Source organism: Perissodus microlepis, chromosome 10 (genome assembly GCF_051167445.1).
Source record: "Perissodus microlepis isolate ML-2025 ecotype Zambia chromosome 10, ASM5116744v1, whole genome shotgun sequence".
NCBI lineage: Eukaryota > Metazoa > Chordata > Actinopteri > Cichliformes > Cichlidae > Perissodus > Perissodus microlepis.
Genome location: NC_140470.1, coordinates 13,215,522 through 13,239,331, shown reverse-complemented (window position 1 = coordinate 13,239,331; position 23,810 = coordinate 13,215,522). Strand labels below are relative to the sequence as shown.

At 40.5% G+C, this 23,810-nt stretch overlaps 1 protein-coding gene across 4 annotated transcripts in view; it reads left to right on the top strand.

The window, feature by feature from the left end:
• The window catches only part of ltbp3 (latent transforming growth factor beta binding protein 3), a 39,683-nt gene extending 16,827 nt beyond the window's left edge, over positions 1 to 22,856 (top strand). The window contains exons 5-29 of one of the 4 annotated variants that reach the window (XM_084942199.1): positions 1,390 to 1,476; positions 2,481 to 2,597; positions 2,738 to 2,890; positions 4,590 to 4,688; positions 4,788 to 4,801; positions 4,887 to 4,953; positions 5,142 to 5,219; positions 6,130 to 6,258; positions 8,221 to 8,352; positions 8,435 to 8,563; positions 8,720 to 8,839; positions 10,170 to 10,292; positions 10,432 to 10,554; positions 10,736 to 10,855; positions 11,082 to 11,210; positions 11,438 to 11,608; positions 11,724 to 11,804; positions 12,054 to 12,182; positions 12,297 to 12,434; positions 12,523 to 12,663; positions 17,471 to 17,599; positions 21,051 to 21,209; positions 21,292 to 21,381; positions 21,511 to 21,639; positions 21,823 to 22,856. In XM_084942199.1, coding sequence (XP_084798325.1) covers positions 1,390 to 1,476; positions 2,481 to 2,597; positions 2,738 to 2,890; positions 4,590 to 4,688; positions 4,788 to 4,801; positions 4,887 to 4,953; positions 5,142 to 5,219; positions 6,130 to 6,258; positions 8,221 to 8,352; positions 8,435 to 8,563; positions 8,720 to 8,839; positions 10,170 to 10,292; positions 10,432 to 10,554; positions 10,736 to 10,855; positions 11,082 to 11,210; positions 11,438 to 11,608; positions 11,724 to 11,804; positions 12,054 to 12,182; positions 12,297 to 12,434; positions 12,523 to 12,663; positions 17,471 to 17,599; positions 21,051 to 21,209; positions 21,292 to 21,381; positions 21,511 to 21,639; positions 21,823 to 21,974 — 2,939 coding nt within the window. In that variant the 3' untranslated portion in view covers positions 21,975 to 22,856. Of the gene's footprint in view, positions 1 to 1,389; positions 1,477 to 2,480; positions 2,598 to 2,737; positions 2,891 to 4,589; positions 4,689 to 4,787; positions 4,802 to 4,886; positions 4,954 to 5,141; positions 5,220 to 6,129; positions 6,259 to 8,220; positions 8,353 to 8,434; positions 8,840 to 10,169; positions 10,293 to 10,431; positions 10,555 to 10,735; positions 10,856 to 11,081; positions 11,211 to 11,437; positions 11,609 to 11,723; positions 11,805 to 12,053; positions 12,183 to 12,296; positions 12,435 to 12,522; positions 12,664 to 17,470; positions 17,600 to 21,050; positions 21,210 to 21,291; positions 21,382 to 21,510; positions 21,640 to 21,822 lie in introns of all 4 variants that reach the window. The other 3 variants (XM_084942198.1, XM_084942201.1, XM_084942200.1) reach the window with 3 other exon arrangements.
• Positions 22,857 to 23,810: the final 954 nt, after the last annotated feature.

The window sequence follows — 23,810 nt, the reverse complement described above, 5'->3', positions numbered from 1 at the left end:
AAAGAAAGGAAAGGTTTGTCCAGACCTAAAAATGGAACTTAAACTAAAAAGTATTAAAGAAACATTGATCTGTATAACCACACAATTAGACAAATACATAAAAAATGAGAAGTAGCAATTACTGAGACATAAACGTGCAGTTTTGTGCAGATGAAAACTTTTTTTGTCCCTTCAACCTGAACCAATCGCAGCAGATGGTTTCTTCCTGTTAAAAGGGAGTTTTTCCTTTCCACTGTCACCAAGTGCTTGCTCTTGATGACAGTTGCTCAAGTTTGGGTATTTGTCTGTATTATTGTAGGCTCCCTACCTTACAACATAAAACTCCTTGATGCCACTGTTGTTGACATTTATCACTATATAAATTAAACTGAATTGAACTGAATTGCAGGCAATAGTTTTTAACCATCCCCTTCAGTCTGGATTCTATCTCAGCTGTCATTGGGTGAGAGGTGTGGTACCCTCCAGATAAGTGGTCCGTCAAAAGGGGTTAACACAAAAAGACAGACACTCATTCACGCCTTTGGGTGATTTAGAAACACCACTTCCACAGTCCAAACTCATGTTTCTGGACTGCCGTGTCTTTGGACTGTGGGAGACCTACAGAGAGCCTTCACAGACACTGGGAGACAGCCCTGTCACTTAGCTCACAGTAAAAAGGTGCTTTTCCCACTTACTGACGTTTAAACTAGGACTTCTGTGTTTTTTCCTATCAAGAATTAAACTCCCACACCTCTACAATAATTACAAAACTATTCTCACTTTTTTCACGCTTTGCTTGAAGGCTTTGATTGTGTGACAGTTGTTCAAAAAGTCATGGAAGCGGTTTTGTTCAGAAAAGAGTTTAAGCAAGGCGTGAAAAAGTGTTGCATGAACAGATAACCGGGGCCACTACATTCAAAAGAAAGCTCTCATTTCCACCCGCAGTAAACTATAGGTAGTGTTGTGACTTTAGTGTAGGAACTTCCTCCTGTTCTACCTGCTTGTGTGGGAAGCTGGAGGTCTGTAGAACAGCAGCCAGATCACTGGGCAGAAAAGAACAGGCATTACAAAGGATACAGTATTGATTGTCAGACACAGCATGAAAGGAGAGGCAGGGGTGGAGCTGGGTTGCAAAAAAGTTTGCAGATCTGTAGCAACAGTAGGGAGACACTAAAGCCTTATATAAGATTTACTGATGAGATTTAGACGAGAATACCTGAGGTACAGGTGATGTGGGAGTTTCACAGCTGCTTGATTAGTTGTAAAGGGCTGTTGTAGTATTTGAAGTATAAAAAATTGCAACTGCGGTGCATTTACCTGGTGGGTGCCTAAACATTTTGTATAATTTGATGTCAAACTATCTGCTTTTCATATACCTTTACCTGTGTGCTCTGCTGTGTCTTTCCTCAGATGCATCAGTCAAACAGAACATTGTGGAAGACTATGGCTCTACTTGTCCCCAAGGCTATAAAAGATTCAACAGCACTCACTGTAAAGGTAAACTAGAGCCGTGAAAAGTATTTTCCCCCTTCCTGAATTCTTACTTTAAACAATAAGTGTTAATATTCGACAAAGATAACCTGAGTAAATAGAAAATGCAGTGCGACGACTCATCCAAGAGGATCTTTAGGCATCACTTTCCATCTGTCAAGGTCAGAGTTCATGTTTCAACAATAAGAAAGAGACTGGACAAAAAAGGCAGCCGTGTGAGAGTCCAAGGAGAAAACCACTGCTGACCACAAAGAGCACAAAGGCCCGTCTCAAATTTGGGTCACTCCATGTCAAACCAGCCATTTATTTAGAACATTTCTTGCTTTAGCGTCATCTCCAATTTGCGTAAACATTTTATGGCCCACAGTTTGATCACACACAGTTTCATGTAATAAGGTCAGTGAATTTTTTCCTTTATATATTAAATGTTTTTCAGGGTAATTTTGCTCTTTTTTTTAATTTGCAAAGTGTTCCATTGACCCACTCTCAAACCATTTTTTCACACATTAAAATCTGAGCCAATATTTGAACATGAATATTTCAAAATGAATATTTCAAAAACAATTAAAGATAAAGCGTCTGGACTTCTTTAAGTTGCTTGAAGACCAGCAAGTCCACCGTAAAGGTTTTGGACCCACCTAATCAAAGTTCGATTGAGATGCTTTGGCATGACTTCAACCTGGCCGTTCGAGCCTTCAGTGTGGCCCGTGAAAGACTCTTTGTCAGTCATCACAAACACCTGACTGCAGTTCTTGCTGTTCTTTAGGGGTCAATTACTTTTTCACACAGATCCAAGTAGGTAACATAATTTAAAAACTACATTTTGGGTTTACTCAGGTTGTCCTTGTTTAATATTAAAATTTGTTCAATGAGCTGAAACATTTACGTAAATGTGCAAAAACAAATTTAAAACTCAGGAAAAGAACAGTTTAAAGCCGAGTTTAGGAGTTGTTTCTGCCATTTTAATTTTAATCTTATCTTTTCTTCCACCTGGCCCTCTGACCCTGAAGATATCAACGAGTGCTCCATGCAGGGCGTCTGTCAGAACGGAGACTGTTTGAACACACTGGGCAGCTTCAAGTGTTCATGCAAATCTGGTTTTGTCTTGGAGAGAAATCGATGTGTTGGTGAATATAAACCCTCTCTGGCTTTCTTCTCTTCTCTGCTTTTTATTGCACAGCCACAAAGCACAAGACATGAAACAATCGTTCCAAATGTGTAATGTACTGTCGAGATAGATTGCCACAACACTTATCTCCTGTGTTAGAGTATCCACCTCTGGGTCAGTGCTTCCGGATAGCATCCAACGACAGGAGCTGCAATTACCCGCTGCCGACCCCCCACACCCAGGTGGTATGCTGCTGCACAGTGGGCAAAGCCTGGGGCCGAAACTGTGAAAGATGTCCTGAGGAGGGCACAGGTGAGTCAGTTTATGAGTTTTACTTCCTGCCACGTCGAGCGTCGTGTTCGTTTTTGTCACGGGGACATCAGTCCACTCGCTGCACACCAGCATAGTCTAGAAACAAAGTTACTTATTTATGATCAACAGAGAATTCCTCTTTAAATAAATAATCATTATTTTCATTTAGCTAGATATATTGTAGAGATTTTTCCAGGTCATTATGCAGCTCTGCTCTTCATTCTCGATGACATGAAAGTTTGAAATAGAAATAATAATAACAAAAGAAAGCGTTCGAGCTTTCCATTTTGTTGCCCATGCTTGAAGATACAGTTTGCTGCTGTGTTTGATAATTAGTTAAAATAGTTGCACAAAATAAATCGTTACAGCTTCTCAGATGTAAACAGTTTCTGCTCTCCTCAGTCTGATGGGATGAATAGAATAAGAAAAAAAAAGCAGGATATTTTGAACTGTTAGGCCATTAAGTGAACTAAGTAGAATATACTTAATTTTCTTTTCATAATTTAATTTAAAAAGATAAACATTCATACATTGCTCCAAACAAATTAAAGTCAAACTATGAAAATATATAAGAGCTCAGTGGGGAAATACACTCATGCTGGATATCTATACTGATATGGACCGGGCACTGTGTTAGGAATGAAAGGATGCCACATCATTTGATGATGAAATAAAAATGATTGACCTGCAAAAGGCTGAATTCAAAGATCCCTGAAAAAAGGTGAAAAATTATGCAGTGGGCTGATCCAGTAGGCTCTGCTGAGATTTCACTGCAGCAGCTCAGAATGGTAGTTTGTATGGCCCCCATGTGCTGACATGCCTGACAACATCTGGGCACGCTCCTAATGGGGGGACAGACGGTGTCCCGGTGGAATCTCTGCTAGATCTGGATCAGGTCATCACTGAGCTCTTGGACAGTACAAAGTGTTGGTGCCAGATAAACTGAAATAGAGTTGTTTTATTGGATTTAGGTGAGGCGAGTGTTGGGGCCTTGTGATTAGTATCTAATGATTCATCCTCCAGGAACTGCCTGCGTACTCCACATGAGGAGTATTGGGTCTGAAAATGGGTCTAAGGATGTCATCCTGATGCCTAATGGCAGTCAGGCCTGTGGATTTGTGTGTGTCCCTCTGTGTCAATAGGACTTCACCATGCCAGGCAGGGAGCACAAGGCCCAATAAAGCACATCAGGCCATAAGGCCACCCTCATGAAGTCTGTTTCTGATTGTTTGGTCAGAGACATTCACACCAGTGACCTGCTGGAGGTCATTTTGTGACCCTAGCAGTACTCATCCTGTCCCTCCTTCCACTAAGCACTTGATACCGGTCCTGCTGATGGGGAAAATGTCAGCGTTTTGGGGGTTGTCTCATTGTTGCCCTTTGAGTGCACCTGGTATTCATTTCATTACCACCATTCACCCCCTCTGTTACTCAACTGACCAGATCAATTATTTTTAAGCAGTGTAGTTTCTTTCTCTCTTAAAGTTACAAAACCTGCATTTTGGGATTTCCATATGCTTTTTAAACAATTTCTATTTGCAGGGTTGGAGTCCAAAATGCAGTTTTTTGGTTGTACTTAAACATATCAACGGAGTGATTCTCCAAACTTACTATTAGTTGGCTGAACCTATTTTACAGGGTGTGAGAATTAAAGCAACATTTAAGTCCTCTCCTCTTTTTTCCTCCCGACGGCATTCAGTGGCCTTCAAAAAACTCTGCCCTGCTGGGAAAGGCTACTTTTTGCAAAACATAAGAGAGACGGTGCAAATCACCGTCCCCAGCGACCATGAAAACCAAGGTAAGTGCACAAAGAATCTCTTTGCAATTTTTAGAAAAACCTTTATATGAATCATGTGAATTGAGAGTTTAAATTTCCCTTTATTGCCGTTTCTTTCAGAGCACACCAAGAGGGTAAGATATAGTTTCTACATTTTAATACAGCAATAAAAACCAATCGCTGTTGCCGTTTAAAAATCAGATCGTCTCTTCCAATCAGATTCATGCAGAGACAACGACCACTGCGCACCAGGTCCCCACCAGCACCACCCGTCCTCGTGTGCCTGGTAAGCACACCTCGAGGATCGCCTGCATGAGTCATACCTATGAAAAAAAAAGAAATTCATTCACTAAATGCACACTGCAGGGAACATCTGTAGACATTGTAGACTGAATGCTGTGAAGAATGATCAAACATCAGGACTTGAACATGTCATACATCCTCCTGAAGTCTGTCCACTTCATTTCTCCACAGTTATTAAACCCACCCCGCCGACAATCATCCGAATGACCCCCGGCAATGACCCCTTCGAAACACAAACAAAAGTCTTCCGTGAGTCTCAAACACAAGCCGTCAAACCAGCTTAAAAAAATCTCTTTCTATTAATCTCTTAAAGGGTTCTGAATATAAATGCTGGCTCATGTTTCATGCACCACAAAGGTAGAAAAATCCAGCTCTCCACATTCCCCAGTAAGAGAAGATCCCCTGATGAGCGCTTGTTTCTCACAAATGACATGTTGACTTTCTCTGTGTGGTGAACAGCATTTGTCATGTGATGCACTCCATTTTTTTAAATTATTTTTTTTATTGTGCGTTGTTTTAGCACTCCGCTTTAAAGGCTAAAACAATCCAACAAAAGGGGGGGGGGGGGGGGGGGGGAATAACTCAAGTAAGCCAATCTGATCTGACGCATGCTTTGCTTTAGTGATTACCTGATGCTTTGGGGCACCGTGCATGTCACATGCATTCAACCATGAAGCATGAACCAGCCTCAAGGCCATGTTTACAGTCTCTCGGTTCTATGGAGGTGAAGTGTGCTGGTATTTAAGAGCAGGTTAGCAGGTTAGGGTAAGAGACACACTCCATTTCCATGAAATGAAAATGAAAAAAAAATGTGCCGAATGATAGCAGGAATCCAAAGCGCTCACAGGGCTCAGCTTTTGTGCTTCTGCTGCTTTCATCTGGTCTGTCTTCTATGCAGATGTGTGACTTTTTTTTAGAGTCTTCCTTGAGTGTAATTTCTCTTTCATGGCAGCTTCAGTCGGTCTTTTTCTATTCAGCTTTGTCACTGGCTTTAATTTGGAAAAAGTCTGACGCATTTCAGTGTCTGCTAGAATGCAAACAAAGCCAGTGACAGAAAAATGTAGGCATGGCATGGACATTTTCAGCTTTCTGCATCTATGTATCCATATATATGCATGTATATATATATATGACGTCGTTCTTTGTTTCCTCCTTGAAGCACCGACAGATGAATGCAGGCTGAGCAGAAACATTTGTGGTCATGGAGAATGTGAGAACAGCCTGACCGGGCACATCTGTCACTGCCATCCTGGCTACCATTTCAACCCGCAGAGGAACATCTGTGAGGGTAAGAGACAATGGTAGAGACAGGAGGTGCCAGCAGAGAGTAGTTTCTCACATATGAGTGTGAGAATTTTGGTTTTTTTTTTCAAGCAATATTTCTCATATAGGAATGGAAAGGCACAGCTTTTAGAGAATAAAAACTATTATGTTAAATATTATGTAAAAAAACAACAACGGCACCAAAAATCTCTTTTTGAGAAACATTACAGTGGCTGCAAGAGCTCAACACATTGCAACTTACAAAATACCTCCAAATAGATGAAACACAAAATACACTGAGCATCTTCATCAGTATCACAACATACGACTAAATCCAGAAATACTCTCCAAACCAGATGTCAAAGGTTTCCAGGTGACACAAAGATGTGTTAACGTCTGCTTGTCATTAATGTTTTGTGACTTTTGACATTATTAAAGTCATCAGCAGTGTTAGAATTTCAGCTAAAATGGAACCAACTTCATTTTCAAATGTGTTTAAAGGCATAAAGGACTGAATGGCAAAATGACACATCTCAAACCACAGTAAGAACTTATTTGTGCCCTGGAAACATTTCTGCTATTTGAGGCGTATTTTGAGTGCCTTGAGCTGTTTCAGGTGTAAAGATAGACACATAACAGGAATATTTTACATGTTATTTCCTGTTATAGCAGAAATAGCAGCTGTATTGAATTGTATTTGAACTCAAATTTCATGGTGCAGGCCTATTCACACTGAACAGCTACTTTTACACCTGTAACTATTAGCTCCCATTATGCTAATAGTCTGTCATGTATCTTTTTGCTGGGTGCAGCCATTTTCTGTACTTTTCAGCAAGTCTCACGTGCGTCTCCTTGGCGCTCTCAGCCCATTCTTCTTTAGCAAATCTCTAGATTTGATCCTCCAGATTTGATGGTCTCCTTTAGTTCACCCCACAGATTCTCAATGGGATTCAAGTCAGGGCTTTGACAGGCCAGTAGGCAATGTTCACTTTGGTCTTCTGGAGGGAGGAGGTAGTTAAGGGGTCACATATGTTGTTGTTTTGTTGGACCACCAAAGCGAAGACACAGCTCGAGGTTGTCTTTAAAAATTTCTTATTTCGTGATTCTTTCCACCTCAACAAGATTCCCAGTTCCAGACACACTAAAGCATCCCCACATCATAATACTCCCACCACTATGTTACACTGTACGGACGGTGCTTCCAGTATGGATAATCTTTCTCCAGGTTGTCCTTAGCATACTTCAGTCTGACTTGAAGGTGTCTCTTCTGCAGAAGTGGAGTTTTTCTTGCTCTGATGCCTCATAGTCCGTTCCTCCCCACAGCTCTGGTTTCTGATTTGGCTGAGTCATTCACATGTCTTTGAAGTTGGGTCTTTGAAACTCTCACTAGTTTTCTTTAGAGGCTTTGAAATCTTTCACTTCCTACCTCTGTCACTCTTGTTCGGTACTGTGTGTCTCTCTTTGAATTTATAGATGATGCTTCTCAACCCAGTTCTTGACATTTGATAACTTTACATATACATCTCCTGCTTTGTGAGCATCAACAATTCTTTTTCTTTCAGTCCAAACTGATTTCTTTGGTTTTTGGCACAATGTTTTCTCCAGTTAACATCAATTTTAACTTTCTTTATTAAAAAGATAAAGCTTATCATTGCAATAAAAGGTTCAGCTATATTATTCACCCTGGTAATTTATATTTTCTGAAATAATTCTATTATTGTGTGCAAATAGAAATAATTTATGCTTTCTTAAGGAAACGGGTATGTTTATAATTTCTATGATGAAAAACTCATATTTTTAGCCACTATGCTTTTAATTTCCTGATTTTTTTTAACTGAGTAAAAGCCACTTGATCTCGCCAAACGACTGACATTCATTCGTCGTGAAAAACTCCAGCCATCTGTCCCTTAAGCTTTATGAGCCTTTGCTGTCTGTCTGTATTAAATACTGCTTTCACTTGACTCATTCTCTCACTCCTGTTGTCTAGATGATAACGAATGTGAGTCAGAGCCGTGCGGCCATGGCAGAGGCTATTGCGTCAACACAGAGGGAGCATACAAATGCTTCTGTCGCCCAGGCTACAAACACATGGTGCAGCATGGTAGACTTAAGTGTGTAGGTAAGTTAAGCTGAGCCTTTCCAATGTTAAAATGATTTTTTTTCTATATCCCTGCACTGACTCTGACCTTTCTGTGTTGCAGATGTGGATGAGTGCTTTAACCAGGACATCTGTGGTATCGGGGGTCGTTGTGTGAACCTACCAGGCTCTTATAAATGTGAATGTCACAGCGGTTTTAGGAGCAAGTCACACCGTAGTCCAGCCTGTGAAGGTACAAAAACACAGGTTATTGTGACACTGTGCATACTAGAGCACAGGCCTCCCTCTGACACAGCACCTACTATGTGTGTTGCTACAATATGCATGCATCTACTTGTTAATATGTGCACAGCTAGACGGTGTGTAAGCTTCTCCACATCTTTTTCAGACATAAATGAGTGTTTGAATCCCGACACTTGCCCCAATGAACAATGTGAGAACACGCCAGGCTCCTACGAGTGTGTCCCCTGCTTGCCTGGTCATGAAGCCCGTGCTGGCATCTGCTATGGTAAGTGCAGCTCTGCCATACAGCAAAACTGATCACTAGTGGCCTTTTATCATCAGACTAAAACTTTAAGAAAACCAAAACCTGCTGAGATTGAGACACAAAAAAAGCGTGACATTCATTTGCCGCCTTGTAATTTAAGGAATAAATCAAGGTCAAGGTTTGGAGTGTGCACAGTAAGGACCTAAATGCAGGATGCAAGAGCAGAGTTTAAAAACAAAAAGCAAGACATTTATTTGGCTTTATTTTCCTCCCTGTGTCTGCGTCGGTGCTCCTACAGTCCAAGCACATGCACTTAGATTAAATGATAACTCGAAATTGGCTGTAACTGTGAATTTAAGCGTGAATGTCTCTCTCTCTGGTGACCTGTCTTATGACAGCTGAGTTATGCTCAAGAACAAAAATATTGGATCGAAACAGTATGACATGACTGGGAGCAAAAGTGGACTGAGGCAGTAAATACACAACAACACACAGAAGGCAATTAGGGGAAGTGACAGCACCTGGGAAACTAATCAAAGACACAGGAAGTAGAACTAAGAACAAGGCACAAGAGACTCACAAAATAAGACAAGAAGTCATACAACAGGATTCGGCAGTGAGGCAGACAGGATTAGGACCCAAATGCAGGGCTCTGGAAACCAGGAATGAGCTCAAAAGCACAGCTTTATTGCTGGAAGTCCACAGGAAAACAAATCCAAAAACAGCTATTGGGCAGGAACTTGATTCTTGAAGTAAAACACAGGAGATACAGGGCAAAGGAACACACTACCACGAGGGAATACACAACAAAGAATAAATACACACGAGATAATGAGGGGTGAGGAAACAGGTGGGACTAATCACCGAGGACGAGCTGAGGGAAGTAGAACTAAACACAAAACACAGGAGTCAAGAGATTGTCAAAATAAAACAGGAAATAAATAACACTGAGACACAGACTCAAACATCCAAACTTGACATGGAAACAGGGCTGACTTCCCAAAGGAGAGCTAAAAGCCAAAACACAGAGATGAGGCTAGGAGAGAATGGACAGGAAAGGTAACTAGCAGCGTAGGAAACAAAGCTCTGAAGCACTAGGAAATGATATCATAGTCAAAGGACTAAATATAGAACTTGAACATAAATCACATGTCAAATCCCCAAAAATAAATGGCAAATACTTCCAGCAGCAGGAATTTGTAGTAGAGTGACAGGAACGGTTATCAAGTCTTGTCAAACCCAAACATCAAGATAATACGCAGGTAAACTCAGCAAGAATCCAAAGAAGAAGCAGCGATCTGTGGCTACTGCATCACACTAAGTTGTTTGGATCTCTCCCACGTTTCACCAGATATTAATGAGTGTCAGAAGCCTGGCATCTGCCCTAACGGTCACTGTGAGAACCTGGCTGGTACCTACCGCTGCCTGTGCAACGAGGGCTTCCTCCCATCTGTAGACAGCAAATCTTGCACTGGTAAGTAATGCTTTTGTCACCTGGCCTGTCTTAAAACTGAGCAACCTCATCCCCACAAGCGCATTTTAATGAGGAGTTGTCAATAAAAGAAGGTGTGTTTGCACCGGCTGGGTTCACTGAAATGATTTCTCCCGCGCAGACATCGATGAGTGTGCGGACATTCGGCTGTGCGCTAACGGCCACTGCATCAATACTGACGGCTCCTTCAAATGCCATTGCTACCCAGGATACCAGCGCACACAAGAGGGCAGCCACTGTGAAGGCATGAAACCATACACTCAGATAGCGCTGACAGTGAAATGCAATCTTTTAACCACCTGCTTTTATTAAGAGCACATAAAAAAAGTTCAGTGAAGCCTTGACCAGTTCGAGGAAAGAACGGAGCTCCAGCTTCCCATCACATGCTTCACATTCTGGCGCTGTTTTTGTTTCCTTCCCGTCAGATATCAACGAGTGTAAAAATCCATCAAGCTGTCATGGGGGCCGCTGTATCAACAAGATGGGTACATACCACTGTGAGTGCCAGCAGGGGTACAAACTGGTCGGAGGCAGGGAATGCCAAGGTCAGTCGGTCACGTCATGTTTTAACCAGAAAACAGGATTGTGTGTAATAAATGATAATGTTGTGAATTGGATTGAACACCACGTTTGGCCTTTTATTTAAAATTCTGAAAGGTCGTCATTTTTGTGAATCATTTTATGAACAAACAGCACACTTTTTTCTTACTCACAACTCAGGTGTTGTATGAATTCCCATATTTAGAGCAGCCCGTCTGATTTCTCTTTCAGACATTGATGAATGTGCCTTGGACAGAAGTCTCTGCCAGCCCCACGGCTTTTGTGGGAACAAACCGGGCTCGTATGAGTGTGTCTGCAATCACGGTTACATCCTCTCAGAGGATAGACACTACTGTGAGCGTAAGTCTGCTCTGATTTCCTCAGAAGACATAAATCATCATATTCTGTATATGTATGAGCTGTTAAGGTCAAAAAGAAAGGGCATCTGGGCTTTGCATTATAGTAGGGTCTAACTTGAGGTGATTTGTGGTGATTTGGTGCTTTATAAATAAAACTGAACTGAGTTAAACCGTTTGTAGCCCAGTGAAGTCGCTGGAAATCCACACTAAACCCTCCTCATGCTGCAGATGTTCGAGTGGTGATGGATGAGAAGAAAGAGTGCTACCTGAACCTTGATGACACCGTTTTCTGCGATAGCGTCCTGGCCACCAATGTCACCAAGCAGGAGTGCTGCTGCTCCATCGGAGTGGGATGGGGAGATCACTGTGAGATCTATCCCTGTCCTGTCTCCCATTCAGGTAAATGTGAACCTTACCATGTACACAAAAAGCAAGTCAACTTATATTTGTGTTCCGTAAATATGTGGAAATTACATCATGTACTGTGAATTCAACTTTTACTTCTCCAACCCAGCCGAGTTCCACGACCTTTGTCCAAATGGGCAGGGTCTCTACTATGAAGAGAGTCTCCAGTACAACCTCCCGGCCTACCAGGGTAGGTATTGTGTAAAGTCAGAGCCAAGATCACATACTGCACACCAGAATTACACAGTGCTTAATCCATTCTGTGATGTTAAAACAATCTGAGCTCCACTTTAATCAGCTGCAGAGCCTTTGTTTCATCCATGTCCAAAGAAGCTGACAGTTTCTAATGTTTGCTGTTAGTCACAGTTGTCAGTAATCCCTCTGAGAATCAGCTGTGAATCTGCTGCTCAGGAAGCAATCTTTCTCTCCTTGTCCACAGATATTGACGAGTGTTCCTTGTTTGCTGAAGAAATCTGTAAGAAGGGTCGCTGTGAGAACACGCTTCCAGGCTACGAGTGCTACTGTCAACAGGGCTTCTACTACGATAGCAACCTCCTTGAGTGCATTGGTAAATCCCTCCCATAAAAATATGTATTAAAGGTTCATTTTGAAAAATCAAAACAGAGATTTTTAGGTTCTTTCTAAAAGATGTTTGATGGATTCTTTTCTTGTTCTTCCCCAGATGTGAACGAATGTCACGATGAGTCTATGTGTACTAATGGCCGGTGCATCAACACTGAAGGGTCCTTCTACTGCAACTGCAATCAACCCTGGGTCCCAGACTCCAACAGGAAAAAGTGCGTAATGGTAACAGTAGCAGGTTAGTATCTTCGCCCCGCTTAAACTGCATTTATCAGGATACTATAGGAATAATCCTGAACACTGTTTGTTTTGGGTTTTTTGCGCAGATGTGAATGAGTGTGAGAACCCAGAAAACTGTAAAAATGGCCGCTGCGTGGACACCCCAGGCTCCTATTACTGCATCTGCTCTCCACCCTGGACCCTGGCCACTGACCGCAACAGCTGTGTGACTCCTGAGGAGCAGGCTGGTGAGTGCAGACTCCCTGCAGTGGGAGAGACCAGTGATCAGTGTTATATGTTACGTAAGTGTTTTATGTAAGACAAAATATTTCTGTGCCTGGTTAAAATGAATAACGTCTGTGAGCCATTTTAGGCTGGTTACTGCAGCTGCACTGCATCATGCACATATCAAATTCCACTTTCTCCTCACATCATATATCAATAATACACTCTGAAAGCCTTTGGGGGGGTTATATTTACGCTTCACTCCCCAAGTTTTGTATATTATATTTGTAGGGAGTGATGGTCTTGGAGCCTAGGTGCAAAACTAATATATTCTGCTGCTGCTGTAATAAATGTGTCATTTCAAACACACAATACTGTGCAAAAGTCTTGACTCACCCCTCCTTTCTTTATGCTTTGTTTGCAAGGAGTCAGACCTTTCTCGTAGTGATCTTGAGCAGTAGTTTTCCATACTTTTAGGAGGTCTTTCAAAGTTTTTCTTGGCTAATCAGCTGCTTTTTCACTTATTTTCAATCCAGTCCTTGCACCTGTCCATTTTCAGAGAAGTGTTTCTTTTATTTGTTAAGCCAGTTAACACTGATCAAGCATAAAAAGGCACCCAACTCAAGGGATCTACCACTGTTGTGTTTACAGAACCAATTTTAAATTGGTTTAAATATTTATTTATTTTATTACCAGGAACCTGTATTTTTGCACCAGCCAGATGATCCTTAAAGAGCTATTGGCCAAAGATTTGGTGTATTTTGGCATGGTGTGCACTGTGTCCTTAAAATATCTAAAGAAACTTGACAAGTTTTTCTGTCTCGTCTATAGCAGATGAACGTTATCTGAACCTCTCGGCCTTAATAAATAGGGGGGAAAAATCCAGCAAAGACTTGGCACAGTGATGCATATGGCTCATCTGCCATAAGCCTCATCAGAATCAGTCTCAGTTCTATCAAGAAGCCAGTCTGATTGATTAATAAATCCAAATTTGGAAATTATGATTCAAATCATCATCACTGTGTTCGCTGGAAGTAAGGAGAAGAAATTACAAGAAAGCTCTTCTAAGAGGGTTCAGGCTATGCTGAAGAATAAAGGTCGGCCAACTCTACAGTTATGTTAACACACGCTTCAATAATTGGCTATAACCATTTCCCATTTTCTAGAAAAATATATAATGTTATGAGACTCAAGACTTTTGCACAATACTGTAAGTTGTCTGACTGTGTTTTGGTTTTTTTACGTGTAGAAATGGTGATATAATGAGAGTGATGTTTTATCAAGTCAACAGAGCTAAAGCATATAAAGATTAAAACCTTGTGCTTGTGCTGTCCACGTAAATCAGTTGTGAATTTCACAACAACCTGTGAAGTTGTGCTTGTGATGGAAAAATGTTATATTTAGACTGTAGACAACTGTCTCAGTCCAGTGCTGTAACAGACAGAGTTGTTAAAAATAGCCTCCTTTTCCTCTACAAGTATTAGGTTTGGCTTTAATAATGCTTACATGTTCTCTAATCTAGATAACTCCAGTCAGCGGTTGTCTTTATGATGTCCAGTGTGATTGCTGCTTGGATCTGTGGCTCATCAGTGTCAAACATTGAACAAATATTACATTTGTTAAGGAGAAATCTGCATGTTGATGAGATTTTTGAAGTAGTCGCTTTGTTTTTTATACTGGAAAAAAGAAGGTTTTGAGTTCCTGGTGTTACACAACGCTCGAAAAGAATGACTTATCATGTAGCTGTTTCATAAATCTTGAAGTTAATGTTGCGGATGGAAAAAATAACTGGGCTTTCATCTGGTCATCACTCAGTGCTGAGCTGCATCAGCTACCAGATAGGCCTAGCTGTCCCATGGAGTGTAAGTTTGCTAATATCATGTGGTGGAAAAATCTGTGTTATACAGGAAAATTGCTTTTTTTCCCATTATGACCAAAGGCTGAGGACTTGCAGTTAGAATTACAATTGCAAAGCAAATGCAGTAAAAAAGTTGTATTGAAATTCAGCAGTGAAGAATGACTTTAGGGGGGCAGTACGATGAACATACTGCCAGAATTCCTGTGTAAATGTGGTCAGTCTTTTAAAGTGGGCTCTCAACACCATGTGTATCCTTGTTTTGTCTGTTATACTATATTTATGCACACAACCAAACTGTGGGTTTGGCGTGTGTCTCATGTTGCAGCAATGACGCACCATTGCAGATGTGCAGATGAAGTTCACAGAGGCACTTTGCTGCTGAATAAGGTACAGTTGGGACATAGATGGTTGCCTCAAATTTGAGATCGGTTCTGTCCCACAGAATGGAGGATTACACCTTACAGGTGACATGGGAAGCAATAGCTCATAGTGGAGGAGTTCAGGTAACACAGGATCATATTAAGAATCTTGGCACTGACCTGTGGTTCGGGACATCGGCTCCAATAAAGCTGACCAGCTCTCATGTTAGCAACAAAAGTAAAATGCTACATGCACATGAATTGTCAATTTAAGTCCCACCAGTGGTCATAAACCTCAAGCAGGATACAAGCAGTCAAAATCCCTAAAATTAAAAGAACTCTACCAAGACCAATCCATTGCATCATGTCATCAAAACAAGGCTCTAGCAGCTCCTGGAAAGTCCACCTCAGTTTTTTGTGGCTGACATGCTAGAGTTGCAAAAATAGAGAAAGCTTCTTAGATAACAGGACCTGGACTCATGAGAGTACGAAGTATAAATGGTTTGGGTCTGCCTGTTACCACTACAACCACGACATAAATAAATTACTCAGGAACAGGTGGATGGATACTGATGAGTTTAAAATAAACTTACTTCTACATATGCTCTTGTCATAAAATGTTAATTTTGGAAAGCATAAGGCCTGTGTAAAATAGTTTGTAACTGTATGCTTTTCACAAAATCCTTGGTACTTCTGTACTGAAAATAGAAATCAAGAGTATGAAACTGAAAACTGTGAAAATCCACTGTGATTAGGTCTCTATTTTAAGCATGACATCTAAGTATTTGGTAAAACCCTATTATGTAGGTTCTAGTCTACAGTAGTCCCACCATATTTTGTTAAATTCAAGCTTCAAGGAAAAGAACAGAGATTTAAAGTAATAATAAACAGAACTCCAATCCAGGTAAATGGCCCACAGTGGGGAAAATAATTATTATAAGTTTCCTTACTTAGAAAGAAATGAACAGTCTCTAATTTTTATGGTACACACAGATTGCAATCAGTCAATCAATTACAGATACTCCTGATCTCAACTCGTTATGTGTATAAAACACACGTGTCAAAGGACATCAGGGACATTTATGACCTGCACAAAGCTGGAACGGACGACAAGACCATCAGTAAGAAGTTTGGTGTGAAGCTGCTTGATCTTAGTGTTATTATTCAGAAATGGAAGAAATCTAAAATGACCATCAGTCAGCCTCGGTCTGGAGCTCCGTAAAAGATCTTGCTTCATACGGTGAGGATGATGAGGAGAAAGGTGGTGAATCAGCCCAAAACTACACGGGAGGAGCTGGTTATTTATCTGAAGGCAGTTGGGAACACAGTTACCAAAAACACCATTGGTAACACAGTGTGCTTTAATGGACTGAAATCTAGCAGCGCCCAAAAGGTCCCTCTGCTCAAGAAGCCACATAAACAAGCTGTTTGCCAGTGAACAGCTTAAATGATTCAGAGAAGCCTTGGGAGAGTGCTGTGGTCAGATAGTGATAGAAAAGAAGTGCTGATTATGACCCAGATAGAAGCATTCCCACACTCAAGCATGGAGTTGGAAACATTATGCCTTGGGCTGTTTTTCTGTTAAGGATCCAGGACGATTTTACTACATTGAGAGGCCGTATAAATTAAAATCTTGGACAAGAACCTCCTTCCCTCAGCCAGAAGACTGAAGATGGGTCACGGATGGGTCTTCCAGCACAACAGCGACCCAAAGCATACCACCAAAACAGCAAAGGATTGGCTAAAGAAGAAGCATATGGAGTGGCCTAGCTAGTCTCCAGATGTCAATCTTATAGAAACTCATTGCTGGGAGTTGAAGCTTTGAAGTTAAGTGACAGCCAAGAAACCTGAAGGATTCAGAAAGTTTCTGTAAAGTGAAGCAGGCCAAAATCCCTCCTGAGATGTGTGCAGACCTGGTGTCCAACTACAAGAAACTTGACAACAGTGCTACTCCTTCAAGAACTAAGTCATGTTTTGCTTGAGGAACAAATACCTATTTCACTCAATGATCCGTTTAGAACTTTTATGTAATGTGTTTTTTCTGGCTTTTTGGTTGATATTCCTTCTCTCTCTTTTGAAATGAAACTACCATCAAAATTAGACACTGTTCATTTATTAAGTGAGCAAACTTACAAATACAGCAGGTGATCAAAGAACTAGTTCAGCCACTGTGCATAACAGTACATTCTTACTTTTAAAGTGTCTTTAAATTTATTGGCAGACTGAAATGTAGCTGGAACCGAGCCTCCTATTTTAAACTTTCTGACACATCAGAGGAGTTCTAGGTGTTGTACTGTGCATGGCTAAATTTTATCACAAAAAACCTCATGTTTAGTATTTATGATAAAAATGTAAACAGGTAGCAAACATAACATACAGGGTAACTAAGACATAAACCTTACCCTTACAAAAAGAGCTCACATCAGCCTTAACAAAAAGCAAAATCTGCAGGAAATGTATTTTTCACATCTTCTAGGAAATAAGTGGAAAAAATACTAGTTGCCAGACTGAATTATTCTGAATATCGTAATGTGTTTTTTTTTCTTTTGGAATTAATAGCCGGCCCCAAGCAGATGTTCCTACTGTAACCAGTGTCTGTGGTGCCCTTTGCAGATGTGAATGAGTGCCAGGACCCCTCGTACTGTAAGAACGGGAGGTGTGAGAACACGCCCGGCTCCTTTCACTGCTTTTGTGACCCTCCCCTCACCTTCAGTGCAGCGCTGAAACAGTGCGTCTATGACGGTGGGTACAAAGCAGCGTCAGCTCACCTGAACCTGACCACTCAAAATGAGCTTTGGCTTACCTCGTCATCTGCCGCTTATGTAATTCCCTACTGTAATTCCTCCAATTTGTGTCCCATCTGGCCTTTACTGGCTCTATCTGGCATTTTACCCAATTTATAGAGAAAAGGTTTCCTGTTCTTTGTGTAGTTATGAAAAATATGGTGAATATACTTATTTAGGCACACAAACAATGCCAGAGTGTGTGACAGTAACCATATAATTTGCGCAACTCCGCCTGCATTTTTAAATGAAAAAAACAAAAAAAACAAAACAAAGAAACACGTGCATCCTTTTTGTTTTGGGTTTTTTAAATTGTGGATGAAAATTGCATTTATTAGGTTACAGAATTAGTCAGCATCTGAAACCTTCTCATTTGCTGGAGAAAGGCCTGCACGATACACGATTCACAGCATTAGTTTTCAATGCCAATGGAGTCATTTAATATTTGCAATTAACACCGCTGCACTTTTTAAGTGTGACAAACATTATAAGTAAATATTATAATACTTTATTTCCAAGAATGTAGAGGCTGAGAACAAACAGTTCCAAAAGCAAACGATCTGTAACTATTCGGTTTTTGCCTAATGAAGCTAAACTTCAGCCGTTTTGTTGTTTGCCAGACAAAAAAGACAGTGTTGTTTCCTATTAAACACAGTGCATGAAAGGCTGACAACCCACTCTCAATAATTCTGCAGAACTATAATATATTTTAGCCTTTGAGTTTACATTGTCATCTCATCGTATTAGCGTCTTACACTTGTACATCCATCATTTGTCACTACAAACAGAGACACTGCAGGAATTGTTATTTGTCAGCCTGTCAGTATCCTGCACATATGAATAACTTAGTAAAAGCAACAATTGTTGGTGTTTTTATGGTTTTGGTAACTCAATGCTTATCACGTATCCCTAGATACAAGACGTTATGAATAATTGAACAGAATAACTGAATCTGTTTGAAGTATATAGCATGATCAGGTCTCCATCCTCCAAATGTAGTTTGAGACGTACACTACAGTCATACGAAAAGACTCTTTGCAGTCCAATGAAAAACTAAGTACACCCTTCCACATGTATTAAGAGGGTAAGTAGCAGCCAGGTGCTTCTAAATAAATCCACTTGATTAACTGATCATCAGCAAATGTGAGCACCTCTATTAAAGCAGAGGTTTTGGATGTTTGCTGGCCAGAAGGATTCAGGTCTTTGTTAACATAATGCCACAATCTTCCCAGGAGTGGACATCTTAGCAAATTCATCGCAATGTCAGACAGCCCAGAGAAAATACAAGAAGTCAAGAGCTTCAACTCAGACAACATGCTCAGTTACCATGGTAATGTTAAAGTCAATGACAAGCTCAATCAGAGAAAGAATAAACAAGCATTTCTTGTTCTCTTTAAAAAGATTTAGATTTAGTTTAGATTTACAAACTTACATTTTAACAAACCACAAGACGACTGGAACTGTGAGCAGAATGCACAGCACCATGTTTGATTAAAATTAAACACAGCATATGCACAAACACTTCAAATCAAGCATCAAGCAAGGTGGTGGATGGGGTGATGATTTGGGCTTGTTTTGCGGACACAGGGCCTGCACCTTCACTCATTGAGTTGGCCGTGAAATCATTGCAGAGTATTTTAGAGTCAAATGTGAGGCAATCTCTAAATCTTGGCTGAATCTGGGTCATGTAGGGGAAAATGATAAAAACTACACAAGCAAATTTTTTTTATAAAGAGAAAAGAATCAAGGAGTTGCAGTGGCCCAGTCCAGACCTCAACCTGATTTAAATGCTGTAGCGGTATGTTAAGAGAGTTGTGCATAAACAAATGCTTACACATTTCAGTTAATTAAAGCAATGTCATAAAGAAGAGTGGGCCGAAAGTTGTTTTACAAGTTTGAATCATGGGGTGTATTTAGTTTTTCACAGGACTCCATGCAGTCTTGTTTTCATTTGACTGTGTATGGGCAATTGTATTTGGCCACACCTCTTACTTCTCTTAAGAGAGATGCAGTCTGCCTTTACAAACAAAACAATGGGTTTCCCTAAATATCGCCCTGAATTTAAGCATTGTACTACAAGGATGCCACTGTGATGACACAAAAAGTCCCTTTTACATGATCCCATGATCAACAGTAGCGGTATTATTATGAAGTGAAAAAGTTTAGGAACCAAAAGCAACTCAGCCACAAAGTGGCAGACAATGTAAAGTCAAAGCGGTGTGGCCGAGTGCTGAGGCACATTGTGTGTAAATGTCACCAACACCCTGCTGACTGAATAACTGCAGAGTTCCTAACGTCCTCCGCCTTAACAACAGCACAAAAACTGTGTGCTGGGAGCTTCATGGCCCGGGTTTTCATGGCTGAGCAGCTCCTGTAGGTTTAGGCTACGTTCACACTGCAGGCGAAAGCGCATCAAATCCGACTTTTTTGACCCTATGCGACCCATATCCGATCATGGTATGACAGTGTGAATGGCACAAATCCGATATTTTCAAATCCGATCTCTGTCAATTTCGTATGTGGTACTGAATCCGATACATATCTGATGTTTTAGAAAGCGACTGCTGTTTGAATGGACAAGTCGCAATTAAATCCGTCACACGCCAATTATCAGCGCCGGAGAAGCGCCCGATAAGACATCGCGAACGCTTCCTGGCCATCCCATGTAGATGTTAGTGAAATTGTTGGGAAGACAACGTTGGAGAAACGTGAACATTTCATTTATACTGTATAATCTGGAGATTCTGACAGAAATCTGCGACTATCCTTTGAAGCACCGCTCCTCTCTAAAACAGCAATAAGGGTAATTATTAGGCCATATGTAAATAACAAAATAACTTTATAACTTAGAGCAAAATTGGGAAACGTAAAGTCCGAAACAAGTCTTTATATTAAGGGCCATCAGTCAAACAATACTGTTTGGTTTGAGTCTAAACAGAGCGCGTTGTGTGTGACGTCTTCTTTTGCGCATGTGGCCGCTTTGAGCGTTCACACTAGAGTGCGTTTGCTGTCACATTTTATTTGTAGTGTGAACAAGCAGACATAAAAATCGGAATCGAGCATTAAGACCTGCAGTGTGAACGTAGTCTAAGTGTGTGGGTGGCCCGATACTTTTGTCCATATGGTGTAGATGGATATACATGTCTGAATGGGCGCCTGATGCTTGTTACTCCCAGATATTACAAGCTTGTAAAAAAAAATAGTAAAGTATTTGTGTGCTTACTTTGTAGTACAAATAAAAGTGTACATTTACTGTTTTTAGGTGTAATTTGCAATGTGAACCAATCTGACTTTTTTCAAATATTGTATATTAAGATTAGTATTCTTTACCTTCTCTTATTAAATACACTTGAACACTGAGATCAGTTAAAATTTCACGACTTGTTTTTTATCCTTTTTTCCATCTCTAGATCGGACTGCAGCTCACAAGGATGTGTGCTTCACGCGAATTGAGGAGGGCTGGATCTGCAGCGAGCCCCAGAACCGGGTGGTGACGTATTCAGAGTGCTGCTGTCACTTCGGTCGTGGCTGGGGGCCCGAGTGTAACAGCTGCCCTCCCAGAAACTCAGGTGAGCTACTGAAAACTTGCCAGACCTCTTTAGCACTTAATCCATTTATTGAATTAACAAGAATTTTATCTGTTTTACCCAGCAATGTTCAGCCATCTGTGTGGGATGCATCTTGAGACGGAGTCAGACGGGGAACAGGATTTGCAGGCAGCTTTTCCCAACTACAACCCGGGTAACACTCAATGACGGTTTTTGTTAAAAATCAGTGATAGCTGAAACATTCCTGCCCTCAGACGAGGCTTATTTATTTACCTCTTTCTGCCCCCATTTTCTCTTTTCCCCTGGTTCGTTTTGTGAAAAGGTGACAGTTCAGAAGAAGATTCCGACGAATGCAGCTGCGGACATGGCCGCTGTGTCCGTTCCTACCTGGGCACTATGTGTGAATGTAACCCAGGCTTTAGGCTAGACTACTCGCGTGCTCGCTGTATAGGTCTGTCCTACATATACACTACAAAAATGCAAATACACATATTCTTTTAGAGTCCTAGATTCTCTTATTAGTGTATGTACAGCAGCCAATGTGCAGATTATAACTTTGTTCTGTCAACTAATGTTTGGATTTCTGTTTTATGGCTCATTGTCACTAATGAATACTTGTTTTTCTTTGTTCCAGACATTGACGAGTGTGCAGAACCAGATGTCCGTGTTAGTCCATGCAAGAACGCTCGCTGTGTGAACACTTCTGGCTCGTACAAGTGCTTGTGCAAGCAAGGCTTTGTGCACACGCGTAGGCCAAACGTGTGCATCCGTCGCAGAACTCGGTAACCTCTGTGCGTTGCTCTGCGTGCCGCTACGTCTCTCCCCATCTAAGCGGCGTGCACAAACAAACCAGCACGTGCAGCTCTTACACTCCTCTCTCATGGTACATACATGGGACTGTGTGAACGCAGTAAACATACAAACATGTTGTCATCGGGAGCCACGTCATAACAATATAAAATGTACAAAACATATCATTGTCAGCCCCTTTTTCATTGGCCAGTCCCCATTTTAAAAAATCTGCAACACAGATAAGGAATATGTTTGTTTATTTGTGCGCTAAAAGTATTTTGTAATTATTTTTTTATTTTGAACTGTTTTTGTAGTTTAAATTGTGCATTTTGTGATTTTTGTCATTGACCTCCCAGTTGCTTTTATCTTCTTTTGAATTTTTGATTCAAACAATGAGGAAATGAGTTTCAAACATTTCTATGGTATTATAATTGTCTTTAACCTATTCAGTAGTTGTATATTGTAGGAATGCCTTGTGGTATTCCCATTTACATTCCCAGTTGCATCCACATTCTTTCATGTTTAAGTCATCTGGATTTTATTTCCTTGCCACACGTTGTTGACATTGTTTTTTTGTACAGTTTGTTTCGTGGATTGGTCCCTGTCCTCCCCTTCTTTATTTGTTTATGTAAAATATGAGAAACCTGAGGTTTTTGTATAATTTGACATGTGCACCTAAGTGGACTTAAGCTTGATAAAAACATTTCACGCACTTAGCAATAAATATAGTGGAAATATTTGCGAAATATAGCTTATTCTGAAAAGGAAATCAAGCAAGTTTAACACCTATTGCCATTAAACACTGCATTAAAGTATTTAGAAAGCCAAAGATGCTGTTGTGATAAGAAGAATTTGATTAAAAAAATGACAACCTTTCATGCATTTGTTTTTCTTCTGTTTGAGGGAAATATGTTTTTTTCCACACATATGAAGATATGTGGAAAATAGCAATGCTTTAAGTTCAGACAGACACATTCAGGCAGGGAGGCACAAAGTTCTCCCACAGTCATGTTCAGAAATATGCCGGACTGGACTGTGGATGATTCAGTGTTGCCTTTCAAGCACGCCTAGAAAGCAAATAAACCCAGTGCATGGCAGAGTCTCCCAAGATCTTCCATTAGATTTATGTTCATGTGCTTTTTTTTCCTCCACACACAGTACTGATTTCACATTTTAAAAGGTACAGTCATATCATTTTTGAGTTTATTTAAAAAGAAAAATAGAATGTTGTACTCATAAATGCACCTTAATTAGTGTGTAATTACATCTGCTTATTCTCATGAGCTTAGAAATAATTCATAAAAAAAAAACATAGGAGTGGGCTTGTGGAAGCCATCATGCTGCCCCACCAACTTGAATACAGTTCAATCTAAATGCATTTTATATGTGTGTACAAACCTGCCAATCTTCTTCCTCCTCACCTCAACTGAGCTAAAGTCAGGGATCTAACTGGGGTTTTCCCGATACTAGAATTTCAGACTTGTAAACCAGGAAAATGCTTAATACCATTTTCAATAGCACGAGCAAGATTTTTATTGTATCCTCACACAAAATAAGTATGATGGAGAAGTAACTCCTTGGAATTGGAACAAATGTTCCGAATTATATTTAACAAAATAAGTTTTTAAGTTTAAAGTTTTATATTTTACAAATATTTTGGTAATTTCATTAGCAAGCCATTTTAACTACAACAAAAGCTGGTTATAACCTAAGATTGTTGTTTTTCAATAAGTGTGTGAGTTCAACAATGTCCAGCAGTTTACTAACGACAGCTACCAGTAGCTACCAGGGGCTAATAGCAGCTAACAGAGGCTAACAGCACTTAACTGT